Consider the following 15,408-nt stretch of genomic DNA (forward strand, 5'->3'; position numbering starts at 1 on the left):
ATGGCAACACACAGATCATTGGATGGAATGGAAGAACTAGTGGGCTGAGATACAAGGACTGCAACATTGGCAGCAGTGTCAGTGGCCTTGCCCCCTGTAGGACCGACATGACCAGGGACCCACATAAACATCACAGTGACTCCATCAAGAGTGAGCAAGTGAAAGCTCTCCTGGACCCGTTGCACTAAGGGATGGACGGTGTACAGCACACACAGGTCCCGAAGTGCTGAGAGAGTCAGAGCAGATGACACAATTGAAAAGCCTGCATCACCAGATGTACTGCTTGGTCTGATACAGGATGAAGAGCTCTTCTGTAAATACTGAGCAGTGTTCCAGAAGCTTATACCGAAAATCATTGGTGCCAATGACGAAGGCACACCCGACACCATGGTCAGTCCAAAAGCCATCAGTGTACACAAAGGTACTACCACAAAGTTCTGTGTGAAGGTCAAGAAACTTATGGCGACAGAGCAAGTTTCAAGTGGTGTCCTTAGGAAGCGAATGAAATTCAAGGTGAACAGGAGCCACACACACAAAGTCAAGGTGATGAAGGGGTCACACCCACTGGGAAAATGGCAGATTGCATGAAATTAAGCTGCCAAAGCAATAGCTGAAAGCAAACTCCAGAAGGTAACAGAGAAAAGGGATGTGCCCCATACTGGCGATCAAAGGAGTCACCGAGAAAAGAGGCAGACAGACGGCTTGCGAATCTGTTGCAGAGAAAGTCACAGCGGTATGACAGCAGGAGTTTGACAGCTTCTGCATACAGACTCTCAACCAGGCTAGTATAAAAGGTGCCAGTGGCCAAACGGATTCCATGATGATGGATTGTATTGAGGCAGCATAAAATGGATGGACATGCAGATGAATAAATGAAACACCCATAGTCTATTTTCAAATAAACAAGGGATCAGTACAAACGGAGGAGGCTGGTCTGATCTGCTCCCCAGAGAGTATTGCTGAGGACACACAGGACACTGAGGGACCGTGTATAGCAGTGGCCAGGTAAGACACATGGGAGGATCATGAAAGTTTCCTATTGAGCATGAGCCCCAGGATTTTTGTAGTTTCAACAAACAGAAGAGCAACAGGCCCAAGACTTGAAGACATGGAAGAAACCAATTGTGCTGCCAGAAATTCATACAAACTGTTTTGTCAGTGGAAAAATGAAAGCCATTGTCAATGCTTCATGAGTAAAGATGCATTGCTGAAGACACCGCTCAATGAGACAACGAAAAGAGAGTCGGAGATGCCTGGTGGGAGACAGGCCATAACACTGTTAATGGTGACAGCAAAGAGGACGACACTCAGGATGGAACCTGAGGCACATCATTTTCGTTGGTAAAGGTGTCTGAGAAGGCAGAACCCACATGTACCTTGAAAACTCTGTGTTTTAAAAATTCTTGAAGGAACTCCCATGTGTAGAGAGTACAAAGGATATCAGTTCTCCAGCAGGTGGTGTCAGAAGATGATGAGGCCACCACTTTGTCACAGAGATATCTCTGTGATGAAATAATGGCTTCATCAGCATTTGCATCTTCATATTAACTGACTTTTTATATCAAAGTTCAGTTTAAACTGAATTTAACAACTGTTTACTTTACGTGCACTGCCCCAGAAGATAATTCCGTAAGACAATGGGGAGTGAATATATGCAAAATAAGCTAACTTTCTTGTCTTTAGGTCAACATATTGAGAGGTGCTTCTTATGCTATAACAAATTGAACTGAATGTCATTAGTTTATCCATGTGTTGACTCCATTTTAAATTACTACCTATTTAGACCCCAAGGAATTTTACAAACTGTACTTCATTCATTGTACGGCCATTAATGTCTATTCTGGTGCTAAAAGATCATTATGCTATTTTCAAAGTGCATAATATGAGTCATTGTGAGAGTAACAAACTGTTAGCTGTGAACCACTTTTAGGCCTGTTCAGCTATCATTGGAGTTGTATCTGCTAAGGGAGTTTGAACCCTTGGTTAGTATGCTTGTGTCACTAATAAACATTACAGTTTTTGAAGTGTCCTTTTAAGAGTGGATCCAGTACCAATCCATGTGGTACATCACATTGTCAGGTTATTTTCATGCCTGAGATAGAGTCTGTTAATGAGACCCTCAGCTTTCTGTTATAGAGGGAAGATTTCAATCATGCAAGACAATTGCCATTAATGTCTTAACACTTAAGTTGGCTAGGCAGATTTTTGTGATGCACACAATACAATACTTTGGCAAGGCAGTAGAATATACCAACAGGACAATTTTTCTTCCTTAGCTCTATTAGCACTTCATTTGTTGGGTCTTGTATCGCTTTCTGTGTGGACAACCCTTTATGAAAACCAAACTCAGAGGCAGTTAACTGGTTTTGCTAAGTAAAATAAAATAGTATGCTATCATAGGCACATTGTCACATATTGTACCATTTGTGTAGCCAGTCAGTAGAAACTGGGGTATTTCCAGATAGACTAAAACAGTTGATACCTCTGCCAGTCCACAAAAGTGGAGTGAGGAATGTAATATCTAACTATTAGTTCATCTCTCATTGCTTGTGTTCTCAAAGATATTTGAGAGACAAGTGTATCATAGGATTTATTGCCACGTAATTCAAAATAGCTCAGTGACATCTGCACAGTTAAACTTTCATAAGGGATTCTCCACAGAGAGAGCAATATTTAGCCAGACAGATGAAATTGTAGGTGAACTAAATTTCAAAAGGTATCCAGTGGGGATCCTTAGTGAACATGCTAAGGCATTTGTCTCTGTAGACTACAACACACTGTTAAAAAGCTTCCACATTATGGCATCAGAGGCTAGCCTTTAACTTGGCTAGAATATTATTTACACAAAAGGAAACAGAGAGTGTTCTTAATGGGGGCAGGTGTAACAATAAACTCAGGGGAAATGCAGACTCCCAGGGTTTGATCCCTGGGCCACTGATTTTCTTGATCTATGTTAATGATCTACCAATTATAATTAAAGACAGAGCTGATGATACAAGTATTCTGATCAAGGTGCCCAACTCCACAGTGCAGGATACATCCCTGACAGACAATAACCAAGTACACAAATGGTCGCAGCAAATAGCCTAACCCTAAATTTTTCAAAAACTAGTCTGTATGGTTTCAGGCAACAAATAAAACACTTTAAGTTTCTGAAATGGATTTAACAATCAGAAAATTAATGAAACCATGCATACAAAATTCTTAGACAATCAGACAGACAGTCTTTTAAAATGGAAGGAGCAAATCGATCAGCTGGTCAAGAAACTTAACTCAGCTTGCTTCGCACTATGAACCATTTCTCACTTTGTTGACAGTGAAATATGCTGTTATCAGATTTTGCATATTTCCATTTTATACTCTTCTATGGCTTAATCTTCTGGGAAATGCTGCAAGAGCTGAAAATATCTTCAAAGTTAAAAAAATGAGCAGTGAGCTACATTTATGGGGTCTCTGACAGAACATCCTGCAGGGGCTTTTCAAATAACTCATGATATTTGCTATTACAGGTCAATCAGTACACATACTCATGGATGATTTCTGTAGCCAGCAACATGAAATTATTTCAGAAACACTGTGACATTCATAGTCATGGCACAATGCAGGTGACAGATTTCCACCATACCTCTGCAACTCTCACAAAAATATGCAATGGAGTTACTGAGTCAGGTATAAACGTATACAATAAGCTCCCCATCAGTATAAAAAAGGAAATTAATAACATACAGGTATTCAAAAGGAAACTAAGAACATGCCTCACAGATCAAACTTTTGTAATAAAATTAGTGAATTCTTAGAGTTACTAGGCATCCATTAGTGTAAGAACAAAGAAAACAACTTGGTAAAAAGACACTCTTAACAGAAAAAATGTGACATTTTTACTTAGGTCATAAAGATGTAATTCTGAATTTCATATTAAATATCGATTATAAAATGTAAATTATTTGTGTTATTAGAATAAAAATGTGTACTTTTATTTATTCTACATGCTTAAGCTTACAATTAAATTTATGCCAGTAAAATTCTGGCTGTAATATTATATGCAAACATTGGTTCTTAGAAACCGAGTAAAGCAGTATATATGTGACATATAAAACGCACATGCAGTTCTGTATTATTTCACTTGCTTTGTCCTATATTACTGGTAACCATCTGTACAATATGTAATCAACAGGACCAAATAAAAATCAAATCAAGGTTTCAGCTCAAACTATCCTATTATTACATGTTCTTCCTTCCCAAGATTCTTTCCAAGGAAGCCTAAATTAAAGGTGATCTTGCTGAGCCCTGCACTTGGATTAGAAATGCTAGTTACCAGTACCTGGTAATCACTTCCCAAGGAGTTCTGAATTGGATTTGACAAACTTTTCAACAATTAAGTTCTAATCAATTTCAGTTCATTTAAGAATGGCATATAATGACAATATCTGATTTAATATGTTGTTGTAACTTACATTATGGGTTGAGTTTTAGAAATCTCTGTTGGATTTCTAGTTTCATGTACTGCCTAATATCAAAATAGTGTCAGCAGTGTAGTTTAAATGAGGATACTAACATCCTATAGTTTCAAATTAGGCCATTGCCTTGTAAAATGGTAGGATTTTTTTCACCCCTCTTTCAGTTTTCAGTAACTTTTAATTGATTCAGTGAAACCATACATTAAATATACTTTCAAAGAGAACCAATCTATTCATTTTACATAATATCCTTTATGTGACTGCAGTCTGCAGCTATTGGATGTTTTGTCATATGTTGTAGGAACAGGCAGATCAGTTAAAAACTGACAATGAAACATAACTGTATGAACATGACCAAGAAACGCAGAGGCAGTGATGCATCTCTATCTTAGTCACATTAGAAGACAGCATGAAGTACAGAGAGATATGGTGGGGAATGTCTTTGCAGACAACCACAAGAGTCAAGGAGAAGTGCCAAATACTAGCTCTGTATGAGAGGTCATCCCACCATAACACACTTACTCATTCACTTTTGTTCTCTTTTTAAATGTGAAATAAACCACTTCTGTGCTTGATTTTGAGTTCCTAGAGCCAAATGCATCTACTTTTGAAAAGTTCTGGAACAGATTACTGAAACAGAATTTTTGTTATATATTTTGAACACATTAATTTTTTTAAATGACCAATTTCAGTGTATTAGCCATTCTCATATCTGACTGTATTAGTTACGAGAGTAAACCATCCAGCTATCAGCAAAATGTACATGCTACATCACTGGTTAAAATAATGACTATGTTATGCTTTGATGTAGCATGCAAATTTTGCTGATAATTGCATGGATAACTCCCCGATGTAGTCAGATCTTAGGATGGTTCATGGTGAACTGAATCTGATGATTTTAAAAAATTAATGCAAACAGGACAGACCATGGAAAAGCTGTTTTACAACCAGCAAATGTGGATTTTATCAAAGGACCTTATCACCATTTTTTGCAAATTTCTCTGAGAAGATGTATCAACACATCCTTGAGAGATATTTCTCGTGGTGAGTTCTGTACAGGCTAGTGTGAAAACGAATAGATGAATTAGCGCGACTACTTGAAAGAGGCTTCTTTCAGAAGAGGTAATCAAATATTTTTATGAAGTATTTATTACTTTCTAAAATGTTCATAATGATCCTACAGTGATACAATTTTTAGGCCACTTGATACTGTAGAATCTTTGTGAAGAGGAGTGTACAATAAAATTGGGAAATTTGGTCATAGATCAAAGCAAATCAAGAGGATTTTTCCATTATATCATGTGAGATCTTGCACCTGTTCAGATATATCACCAACAATGAACTACTGATTTCTGTGTTCTTACTAGCTACAAACTTGCCGCATATCTCTTTGACAACAGGCTATTTTGCATTAAAATAATAATAATGTGGCTCTCACATTGACAGCTCATTTTATCTGATGTGTCATAGTGAACTCTACTGGAATACCTTTGAAGTGTTCAACTAAATGACTATATCAAAGACAGTGTTGCATGTAAAATGATAGTTTGTAATCCTCTGTGTGAACTTGAATGTATGCAATTTTTCCATCTCGATTATTTTGTGAGATAAATATTTAGGCAGGAGTAATAGGTTGTGTGGCTCTTCTTGGAAGCTATTATGCTTTCATAATTTTAACACTAAAACTTCTCCATGATACCCACTGCCTGTCTTACAGCAGCTGCCGCTGGAATTTAGTCAGCATCTCTATGATGCTGTTGTACTCACAAAACAAATTCATGACGAAACATGGTGCCTTCCTTTGGGTCTTCTTTATCTGCTGTATTAATCCTATCCTGTAAGGACCCATTCATTTAAGTGGGATTTTGTTAAGTGAACTCCTTTACGGGTGAAATACATTACCCTACAATGTTTTCAATTAATCTCAGTGTGACACCTATCTTTCCTGCATTTCATTTTGTGTGGTGATTCTACTTAAGTTTATTCTGGACACAAAATTCCCAGATATTTTATAGTTATTCCTTTTTCAAGTGATACATTGCCATTAATGTGTTCAAACTTTTTTTTTTCAGCATCCAACCCCTTGCACTCAACTTCAGTCATCTGCAGATCTTCCTGTATTTTGCTGTAGTTTTGTACCTTTGGGATTTTTCTGTATACAAGAGCATCTGTAAACAGCCTCATGGATCTTCTGATGTTTCATGTCTGATAATGTCTCACCCATTATGATCAGTGTACTGTGTTCTAGATGTGATGAAGATGTCAATCCAACGACAAACCTAGTCTGATATGGCTCATATTTTCTTTTGATGTGGCAGTGTTGGACAGTATGAAAGTCTTCTACAAGTTACGGGATACAGTATCAACTTGGGTACCATCTTCATCTCATTGATGAATAGTGTGAGATGTATTTCACAAGAGTGCTGTTTGTGGAATTGATATTAATTAGCACAGAGGGAATTCTTGGTCTCTAGCATAAATCATGTTCCACATTTCTGCAAACAATTGATTTAAGTGACATAGGCCTACTGTTTACATTCTTGAAAACAGGAATGATCTGTACTATATCGCAATCCCTTGGCTTGTTTTATTACTCTAGTGACCTATGAGGAACTGCTGCTAGAAGGGAAAGAAGTTCTTTCGCATGATCTACATGTAATCATATAGATGTCCCATCAGGCACAGTCGACATTTCTCTGTTGAGCAATGTTAGTTGATTTTCTGTTCAGCAGTCACTTACCTACATGTCTGTCATTTCAGAATCCATTCAACAATGAGGAAGAGGAACAATAGTACAATCCACTGTGGAACAATTTTGATAGACCAAATTTGGTGTTTTATCTCCTACTTTATATACTTTATATCAGCCTTTGTTTCAGTCCCAGTGTGATTATTGGTCCTCAAAACTGCTGTCAGTAATATGAAAAATGCTGTACTTTGACCTTGTTGTGATAAAAAAAAACATAATTTCATTTTATTTCAATTTCCATTTTCAGATTTCTATTCAACATGGTACTCTTTTTCCCTGCATTTCAAAAACATTGAGTTAAGTTTGTGATTTGTACGAGGGTAAGTCAATTATTATCTGCAATTTAGTTATATTTTTGTTTATTTTGGTAATACAGTCATTTTACATTGATGATGCATGCTTTGTTTGTTTGTTATTATATCTTTGCAATTTTCAAGCTGCTATGTTAGTTTTGTTGTTACTACCGTGTTATTAATCATGGGTACTCTGCTGTCTATTTGCACCAAAGAAGAGCAACATTCAGTGATCCGTTTTTTGTGGTCAGAAGGCGTATCAGGGGCCAAAACTCATCGAAGACTTTCGGTACAGTACAGGAACAGTGTTTTCCCACAATGGAGTGTCCACGAATGGATTGAAAAATTCTGAAATGGTCGCACAAGTGTTATGCATGTTGAAGGAGCTGGACGACTGTTTACCCCCACAAATGAAGAAACCATTGAGCATTCACATGAAATGATTCTCTTAGACAGACAATTAACTATTAACAAAGTGGCACATCATCTGCAAATTACTTATGGTTCTGCCTATGAAATCATCCTCAACAGACTTGGGTTTCATAAAGTTTGTGCAAGATGGGTCGCAAAATAACTCACATAGTTGCATAAACAAAAGCACTTGGACACTGCTGAAATGCTTCAGAAACTCAAGTTTGAAGTATTGGATCATTCTCCATATAGTCCAGATCTTGCCCATTCTGACTATCACTTGTTCGGTCCACTCAAACAAGCATTAAGGAGCTGTCGATTTGCCTCAGATGAAGCAGTGAAAGAAGCGGTGCATTCCTGGCTCACAGATCAACCAAGGACCTTCTTCTGTGAGGGCATCAGGAAGCTTGTACAACAATGGACCAAGTGCATTGAAATGCCAGGAGACTATGTTAAAAATGATGTTCTTGTAAGTTTCCTATTTGATCACAATAAAAATTTTTAACTACTTTGTGGATGATAATTGCCTTACCCTTGTACTTACTACCTTATAATATCAGTATTATGATAATTGCTATATACCTCTAGACATTGGAGACAGCATGTGCAGATATACACTGGCAGACCCTGCACTGTAACCACTGACTGTCACATTGTCTGGGTCACCTCCAAACGAAGCAATATTCTGCTGTACCCATTTGAGAGCCATCACCTGATCCTTAAATCCATTGTTCCCAGGAAGAACTGAATCTCCAGTGCTTAAGAAACCTGTAATATGATAACATGTAGTCCCAATTTTTATAATCAACAATATTTTATGTCTATTTAAACATTATTCAGAGAGTCATACTACTTCAACATGCAAAGAAAAAAATTATTCACCAGCCACTGAATGATCAAAGAGCAATAAAGAAGCAATTTTTATTACAAACTTATCAACAGCAACACACAGTGGCAGTACTCACTATCTTTCATATAAGTCTTTATTTGCAAAATCCTACAGTTGTGGCATCCATCCTAAAATATCGCTCAAGTTCAAGATACTGAATGTATAAAAATAACAGTGGCAGGAATGGTTAAAGGTTTGACTGACCAATGGGAGAGCATCATATTGATACCGAAAACCCTGAGCTGTCTGATCCTCAAGATAGATGCCAACTATCTCATGAAAACTCATTTACAAAGTTTCAATAGCCAGCATTAAGCAAGGAAACTATGAATATACTGCAAACACCTCTCTTGCTTCCATAGGAACCATGAAGACAAGATTAGATTAATTACCGTGCACTTAGACGCTTTTTCTCTGCAAACCACATTGAAATGCATGGCAGATGGTATGTCCTACTGTACCAGTTATTAGGGTTTCTTCCTGTTCCATTCACGCATGTAGTGCAAAAAGAATGATTGTTTGATGCCTCTGTGCATGCTGTAATTATTCTAATCTTCTTCTCATGATCCGTATGTGAGTGCTACATAGGGGGTTGTAGTATATTCCTAGAGTCATCATTCAGAGCCAGTTCTTGAAACCTCATTTGTAGACTTCCATGGGGTAATTTATGTATATTGTCAACAGTTTCCCAGTTTAGTTTCTTCAGCTTGACTGTAACATTCTCCATTGGCTCAGACACATCTGTGACCACTCATGCTGTCCTTCTCTGTATATGTTTAATATCCCCTGTTAGTCCTATTTGGTATGGGTCCCACACATTTGAGCAGTATTCAAGAATGGGTCACACAAATGACTTGTAAGCGATCTCCTTTGTGGACTGATTGCACTTCCCCAGCATTTTATCAATAAGCCAAAGTGTACCACCTGCTTTACCCACAACAGAGCCTATGTAATCATTCCATTTCATATCCCTACAAACTGTTACAACCAGGTATTTGTATGAACTGGCTGATTCAAACTGTGGCTCAGTGATGTTATGGTGATATTATATATCTTTCATTTTGTGAAGTGCACAGTTTTACATTTCCGAATAATGAAAGTAAGTTGTCAGTCTTTGCATCCCTTTGAAATCTTGTCACAATCTGACTGCTGAATATTCATGCAGCTTCTTTCAGACAGTACTTCATTATAGATAGCTGCATCATTTGCAAAAAATCTGAGATTACTATTAATATTGTCCACAAGGTCATTAATATACAATATGAACAGCAAGGGTCCCAACTCACTTCTCTGGGGCACACCCAAAGTTACTTGTACTTCTGATGATGACTCTGCATCCAAGATAACATACTGTGTCCTCCCTACCAAAAACTCCTTAACCCAGTCACAAATCTCACTTGTTACTGCATATGTTCAAAATTCTGACAATTATGGTATGTGTTATACTGAGTCAAATGCTTTTTGGCAATCAAGAAATACTACACCTACCTGACCACCTTCATCCAAAGCTTTCAGTTTCTCATGTGAGAAAAGTGCGAGTTGGATTTCACATGATTGATGTTCTCAGAATCCTTGCTGGTTGGCACGGAAGAGATACTGTTTGAGATACTTCATTATGTTTGAACTCAGAATATTTTCTAAGATTCTACCACAAATCAGTGTCAGAGATACTGGATGGCAGTTTTGTGTATCACTCCTATAACTCTTCCTGTAGACAGGTGTTATGTGTGCTTTCTTCCAACTTAGGGGACAATTTTTTGTTCGAGGTATCAATGATAGATTATAGTTAGAAGAGGGGCTAACTAAGCCACAAATTCAGTATAGACTCTGATAGGAATTCCATTGGGCCATGGAGGTTTGTTCAATTTCAACAATTTCAGTTGTTTCTCAATATCACTGGCATTAGTAGTGATTTCACTCATCTTTTCAATGGTACAAGGGTTAAATTGGGGCACTTCTTTGCAAATATAGATATAGGGGTAGAATGCTTAACATAGTTAACACTCATAATTTTGCTTAACATTTCTCTAGTATTTCAGTGCATGTACTTGATATACTTTCTGATACAAAACATGTTTATCCACCTTGCACTGTAGTGATAAGGTTATAAAAATGAGAGTAAATTATATTAAGCATTGATGTGGGATTTTGCACATGAAAACTAAGATGCAAGTTAGTGAAATTGTGTAACATAAAGCCACTGTTTACATAATACTTCTTTTGCACCGTAAGTCCCACCAAGAATTTTCCAGTAATACGTGAATCATTTGTTTCTGTTTTCTGTCCATACTATTATAAATACACACATCTTCAAAATTCACTCTTATGTGCAGGAGCATGTTTAAATTACCTTAATGATTGAAAATCCAGAATACATACAGTGATCCATAGTAAGTTCTGCAGGAGGCAGGTCAAACCGGTTTGCAGAATGGCTATGCATGATAAGTTAACACTGAATACATTCCCTAATGCTTCTATATGCAGAAATCAATGTTTTTAGTAGTACTAAAAAACTATGGGCTTCTGTATAGAAGCAATGAGCCAAAAAATGTATACAATTTAAAATAGTCAAATAACATAATTATGTTTTCTCAAGTCTGGTCATTAGGTAATTCAGAAACTGTAAGAGGAGCTGAGCTGAGATTGAGAATTTACATTTTGCAAATTATGCATTTATAACCATGCTAGCAGTATTGAAGTCTCTTGCCATTTTGGAAAAAGTATATTAGAGTGAAGTCTGGAACAGTAGATGGTGAGCAGACTTATCAATATTCATTGTGAAACTAATGCGCGACAGAGCTGTGATACTAAACTAAGCGTTTTATGATTGTGAATATCCATTTGCTTTTTCTTTAATGCAATACAGCAGTGATTGTAACATGGAAAATCTAGGCTGGAATGTAATAATATTGTGAAAAGCATAGTTGCTGCTCACTGTGTAGAGGAAATGCTGAGTCGCAGATAGGCGCAATAAAACGACTGTGGGAAAGTGAGCTGTCAAAAAAAGGTCTGCATTGAAAATAGACAAAAAACATACACGAGATCACTGTCTCTGGCAGCTAAATCCCTTATTATACAGTGTCATTTTCATAATATTGTTACAGCTGGGATTCTGCATGACCTGGATTGGTAGGTTTCAAGAGATGTGGAACCAGATATCTACACACTTCTGTAAATTAAGGGCTGCTGGTTTGTGGGCATGGAGCTGTTGCCCAGTAATGTCCTGGATATGTTCCAATGGGTTCATAACAGGCAAACTTGGTGGCCAAGACATCAACGTGATGCAATATTGCAGTGCCTGTGAGTACAGGTTGTAGACACATGGCTGACAACATATGGAAGTTTGGGTCTGCCCATGAATAGTGCTCAGATTGCCCAATTGGTTTGGCGACCATCCAAAAAAAATATGTGCTAAATCTGGGTTCCAGTCCAGCACAAAATTTCATTGTGTTATTCCATTATACAGCTGATGATATTCGCAACTGTACATATGTTTCATGTATATCAATGTGAGTTTACTGTCATGCTCCTCAAATCGCTGGAGCATGATTCTGGCCTTGTGACATGATTGGTTATCCTGCTTTAAGAAGCCATCGCACTCAGGGAGGACATCAAGCATGAACGGATGTTGCAGGTGGTGCACAATAATGTTCAGGCAGTCCACAGCTGTCATGGTGCTTTTTTATTACTAACACAGGTCCCATGGTGCCCCTCTTGGATGACAGTGTAATCTAGAAAAGCCCACTTACCTGTTGAGCAAGGCAGTGCAGTGGTTAGACTTGCATTCGGGAGGGCAACAGTTCAAACCGGCGCCGGCCATCATGATTTAGGTTTTCCATGATTTCCCTAAATCACTTCAGGCAAATGCCAGGATGGTTCCTTTGAAACTCTCTCTCTCTCTCTCTCTCTCTCTCTCTCTCTGTGTGTGTGTGTGTGTGTGTGTGTGTGTGTGTGTGTGTGTGTGTGTGTTTACACTTAGTTAAAGGAGAATATGCTGTTCCTGGGAACAGCTTACCTAAAGCCCCAAGCCTGTAGTTGAGAGTCACAAGAACTATATCCTCATCCAAGAGGTACTGAGGACCAAACAGGTCACTTGTTCCTCTAAATAGATAGAAGGCACCAGGATGCAGGAAGATCATTACTGGTCTCTTTGGGTTTCCAGTACTGTCTGGCAACTGGAATTATAAAAAGGTGTATACATTAATGAGTGTCATTTCTGTGTGTCTACGTTAATTATTATGAAATACAAACAGACTGTACAGTTATAACCATTTCCTTCATTTGACATAAGCTGTGCTAAACTGATCATGCTTTCATTTTCATTATAACCATGCAGAATATTTTCTTGGCATCTGCAACAATGATCAAAAGATTATGCAGTCTGCAAAACAAGCTTATTACTAAGCATATTGTAGAAGCATTATTAAAGACTTTGTGACTGTACATTGTGCAAAATTCATATGCGAGTCAGCTGCTTTCAACTTCAGTTGTGATTATGCCTATTAAATCTCGCAGCATGATATTTAAATCAGTCTTCAGAAGTGTTGCACTATTTACTTCCATCTGAATTAAAATACAACCAACTATCACTGCAGTTTGAAAAGTGAAAGAAACAGTAATGGTAGTACAATCAGCTGTCATTCCATACAAAAAAAATCTTACCCCTAAAACAACAGCTAAAAGCAATACAATTTGCATTAGACTTTTAATGTGTAAATACTAAAAGTTTGCTCAAAATTGGAGATATAAGTTACATGAGGAACTAGTTAGGTGAGAAATTAGATCAGAGCCCACATAACCCCAGCAGGAAAATACAGGGTGATCAGAATCAGTCTGAAAAGCTTTTAAGGGTACTGCAGGGGAGGTTTTTCTGAGAAATAATTGTTAAGAAAAATATCAATACATTGTAACGTTTCTGAGTTATTTAGCATTCAAGTTAGCCAATCAGATCACTGTGTGCACAAATTCAAGCAGCCTGCCGCATACTATTAGTGTCAGTTGTTCTCGTTGCATAGATGATAGCGCACAAGGCTGTTCAGACTTTGCCTTAGGTTCAATCATTATTATGTCCAATTCTTGTATCACTCTCTTCTTCGGCTGTAGGAACTAAACAAAGAACATGTATGGCGACACTGTCTCTTGCAAGCCACTTGAATTTGTGCATGTAACAGTGTGATTGGCTAACTTCAGTGCTAAATAACTCTAAAATGCCACAAGTATCAAATTTTTTTCTTACAATTTTTTCTCAGCACAACCTCCTGTGAAACACCCTACAAGATTTTCAGACTGTTTCTGACCAGCCTGTCTATCACACCCATTGATACTCCTCTGACTGACACAAAAGGTGGATGAAATAGTCCCTGATAATAAATACAGTTAGTTTATAGTATGAAACGGCATTCAAATTGCTGGGTTAGGAGTAATATGAGATGCAGAAAAGGTGTTTGAAGTTCGTTTTTCTTCAGCCCCCTTAACCTAAGGCTTCAGTAGTAAGTTTTTCGTTTATGTATCTCATACACCTCTTTCTTTTTACTTTCTTTTTGTTACTGGCTGCCTTTCTGAGGTTATGAAATACCTTCTAGCTCCGAAAGCTGAATGTTTTTGTGTCCAGCTTCACTGGCCCTATGTTAGCAATTGGTGTTAGTTCAATACGTAGACCAACATTTGTCGGAACATATCCTATAACATGTTATTGTTACGTATTTTCTACAGCAGGTAGCAATTTTCTATCACAGATATAGTTTTACTTACCTTTGTAGTGTATACGTTGAGAAACAAACAGTCTTCAGAGGTTTCATTGATGTTCTCTCTCTCAGGACATCTTGCTCCATCCTTTGTGGCATCTGTTACACCATCCCATGGGTTCAGTGGCACTGGAGGCTAAAAATTCAGATACATGTGATAAATTATCCTCAACCTTTATTTTGCTTGTCTATGTTTTATCTGTTTAGTGTTATTAATTTCTGAAGGGGACCAAATGATACAATCAGTGATGTATGAATTCAGGTACGATTATGTTTACAAATGAATTTTTTTTAACAAATGTAGCAATCATGGCTGTCATAAAATGACAAAAAAATCATGGTTGTTTTAGTTTTTAGTGTGAGAGTTAAATGAACTACACTACCTCTGACTTGGAGATATTTGATAGACATATAGAAGATTAGATATTAATGCCTAAAAAGCAAAGAATGAGACAGAGAGTGGGAGAGATCTGAAGCTTTGTTTGACCACCACACAGCTTTACTAGGGCACGGTCCTGTTTGAGGTGGTATGTTTTGTCTTCCTCCAACCTTTGAATGATTTATACACCCAGATATAAGGGGATCGACAGTTTAATGTGAACTCCAAGGAATGGCACAACTTAGCGGCTTTCATATTAACAACTGATAACCAGAGGTGAAAGAAGTGAAAAGTTACAGAATAAACTATAAGAACCTTTCAGTTTAAATCTGACAGTCCACTGAGCTGAATTATATATAATTATAAACATGATAATAATATTAAAATTGGAAATTTTCATTAGCTTACACATTGTCTCTGAAAAGCACAGTGAAATGCATCTGTTACTGTCCCAATGCTGCTGAATTTCTCTTTAGCTATATCTTA

The 15,408-nt window shown here is 37.5% G+C and overlaps 1 protein-coding gene across 2 annotated transcripts in view; it reads right to left on the reverse strand.

Moving 5' to 3' along the window:
* Positions 1 to 15,408, reverse strand: part of LOC126162996 (esterase E4-like) — a 292,795-nt gene that overhangs the window by 262,023 nt on the left and 15,364 nt on the right. The window contains exons 2-4 of one of the 2 annotated variants that reach the window (XM_049919857.1): positions 14,551 to 14,679; positions 12,815 to 12,974; positions 8,493 to 8,678 (exon numbers count right to left, since the gene is read on the reverse strand). The exons of the other annotated variant lie outside the window; for it this stretch is intronic. Of the exons in view, the coding sequence (XP_049775814.1) occupies positions 8,493 to 8,678; positions 12,815 to 12,974; positions 14,551 to 14,679 (475 nt within the window). The remainder of the gene's footprint in view (positions 1 to 8,492; positions 8,679 to 12,814; positions 12,975 to 14,550; positions 14,680 to 15,408) is intronic. 2 annotated transcript variants of the gene reach the window in all.

This window comes from Schistocerca cancellata, chromosome 2 (assembly GCF_023864275.1).
Source record: "Schistocerca cancellata isolate TAMUIC-IGC-003103 chromosome 2, iqSchCanc2.1, whole genome shotgun sequence".
Lineage (NCBI taxonomy): Eukaryota > Metazoa > Arthropoda > Insecta > Orthoptera > Acrididae > Schistocerca > Schistocerca cancellata.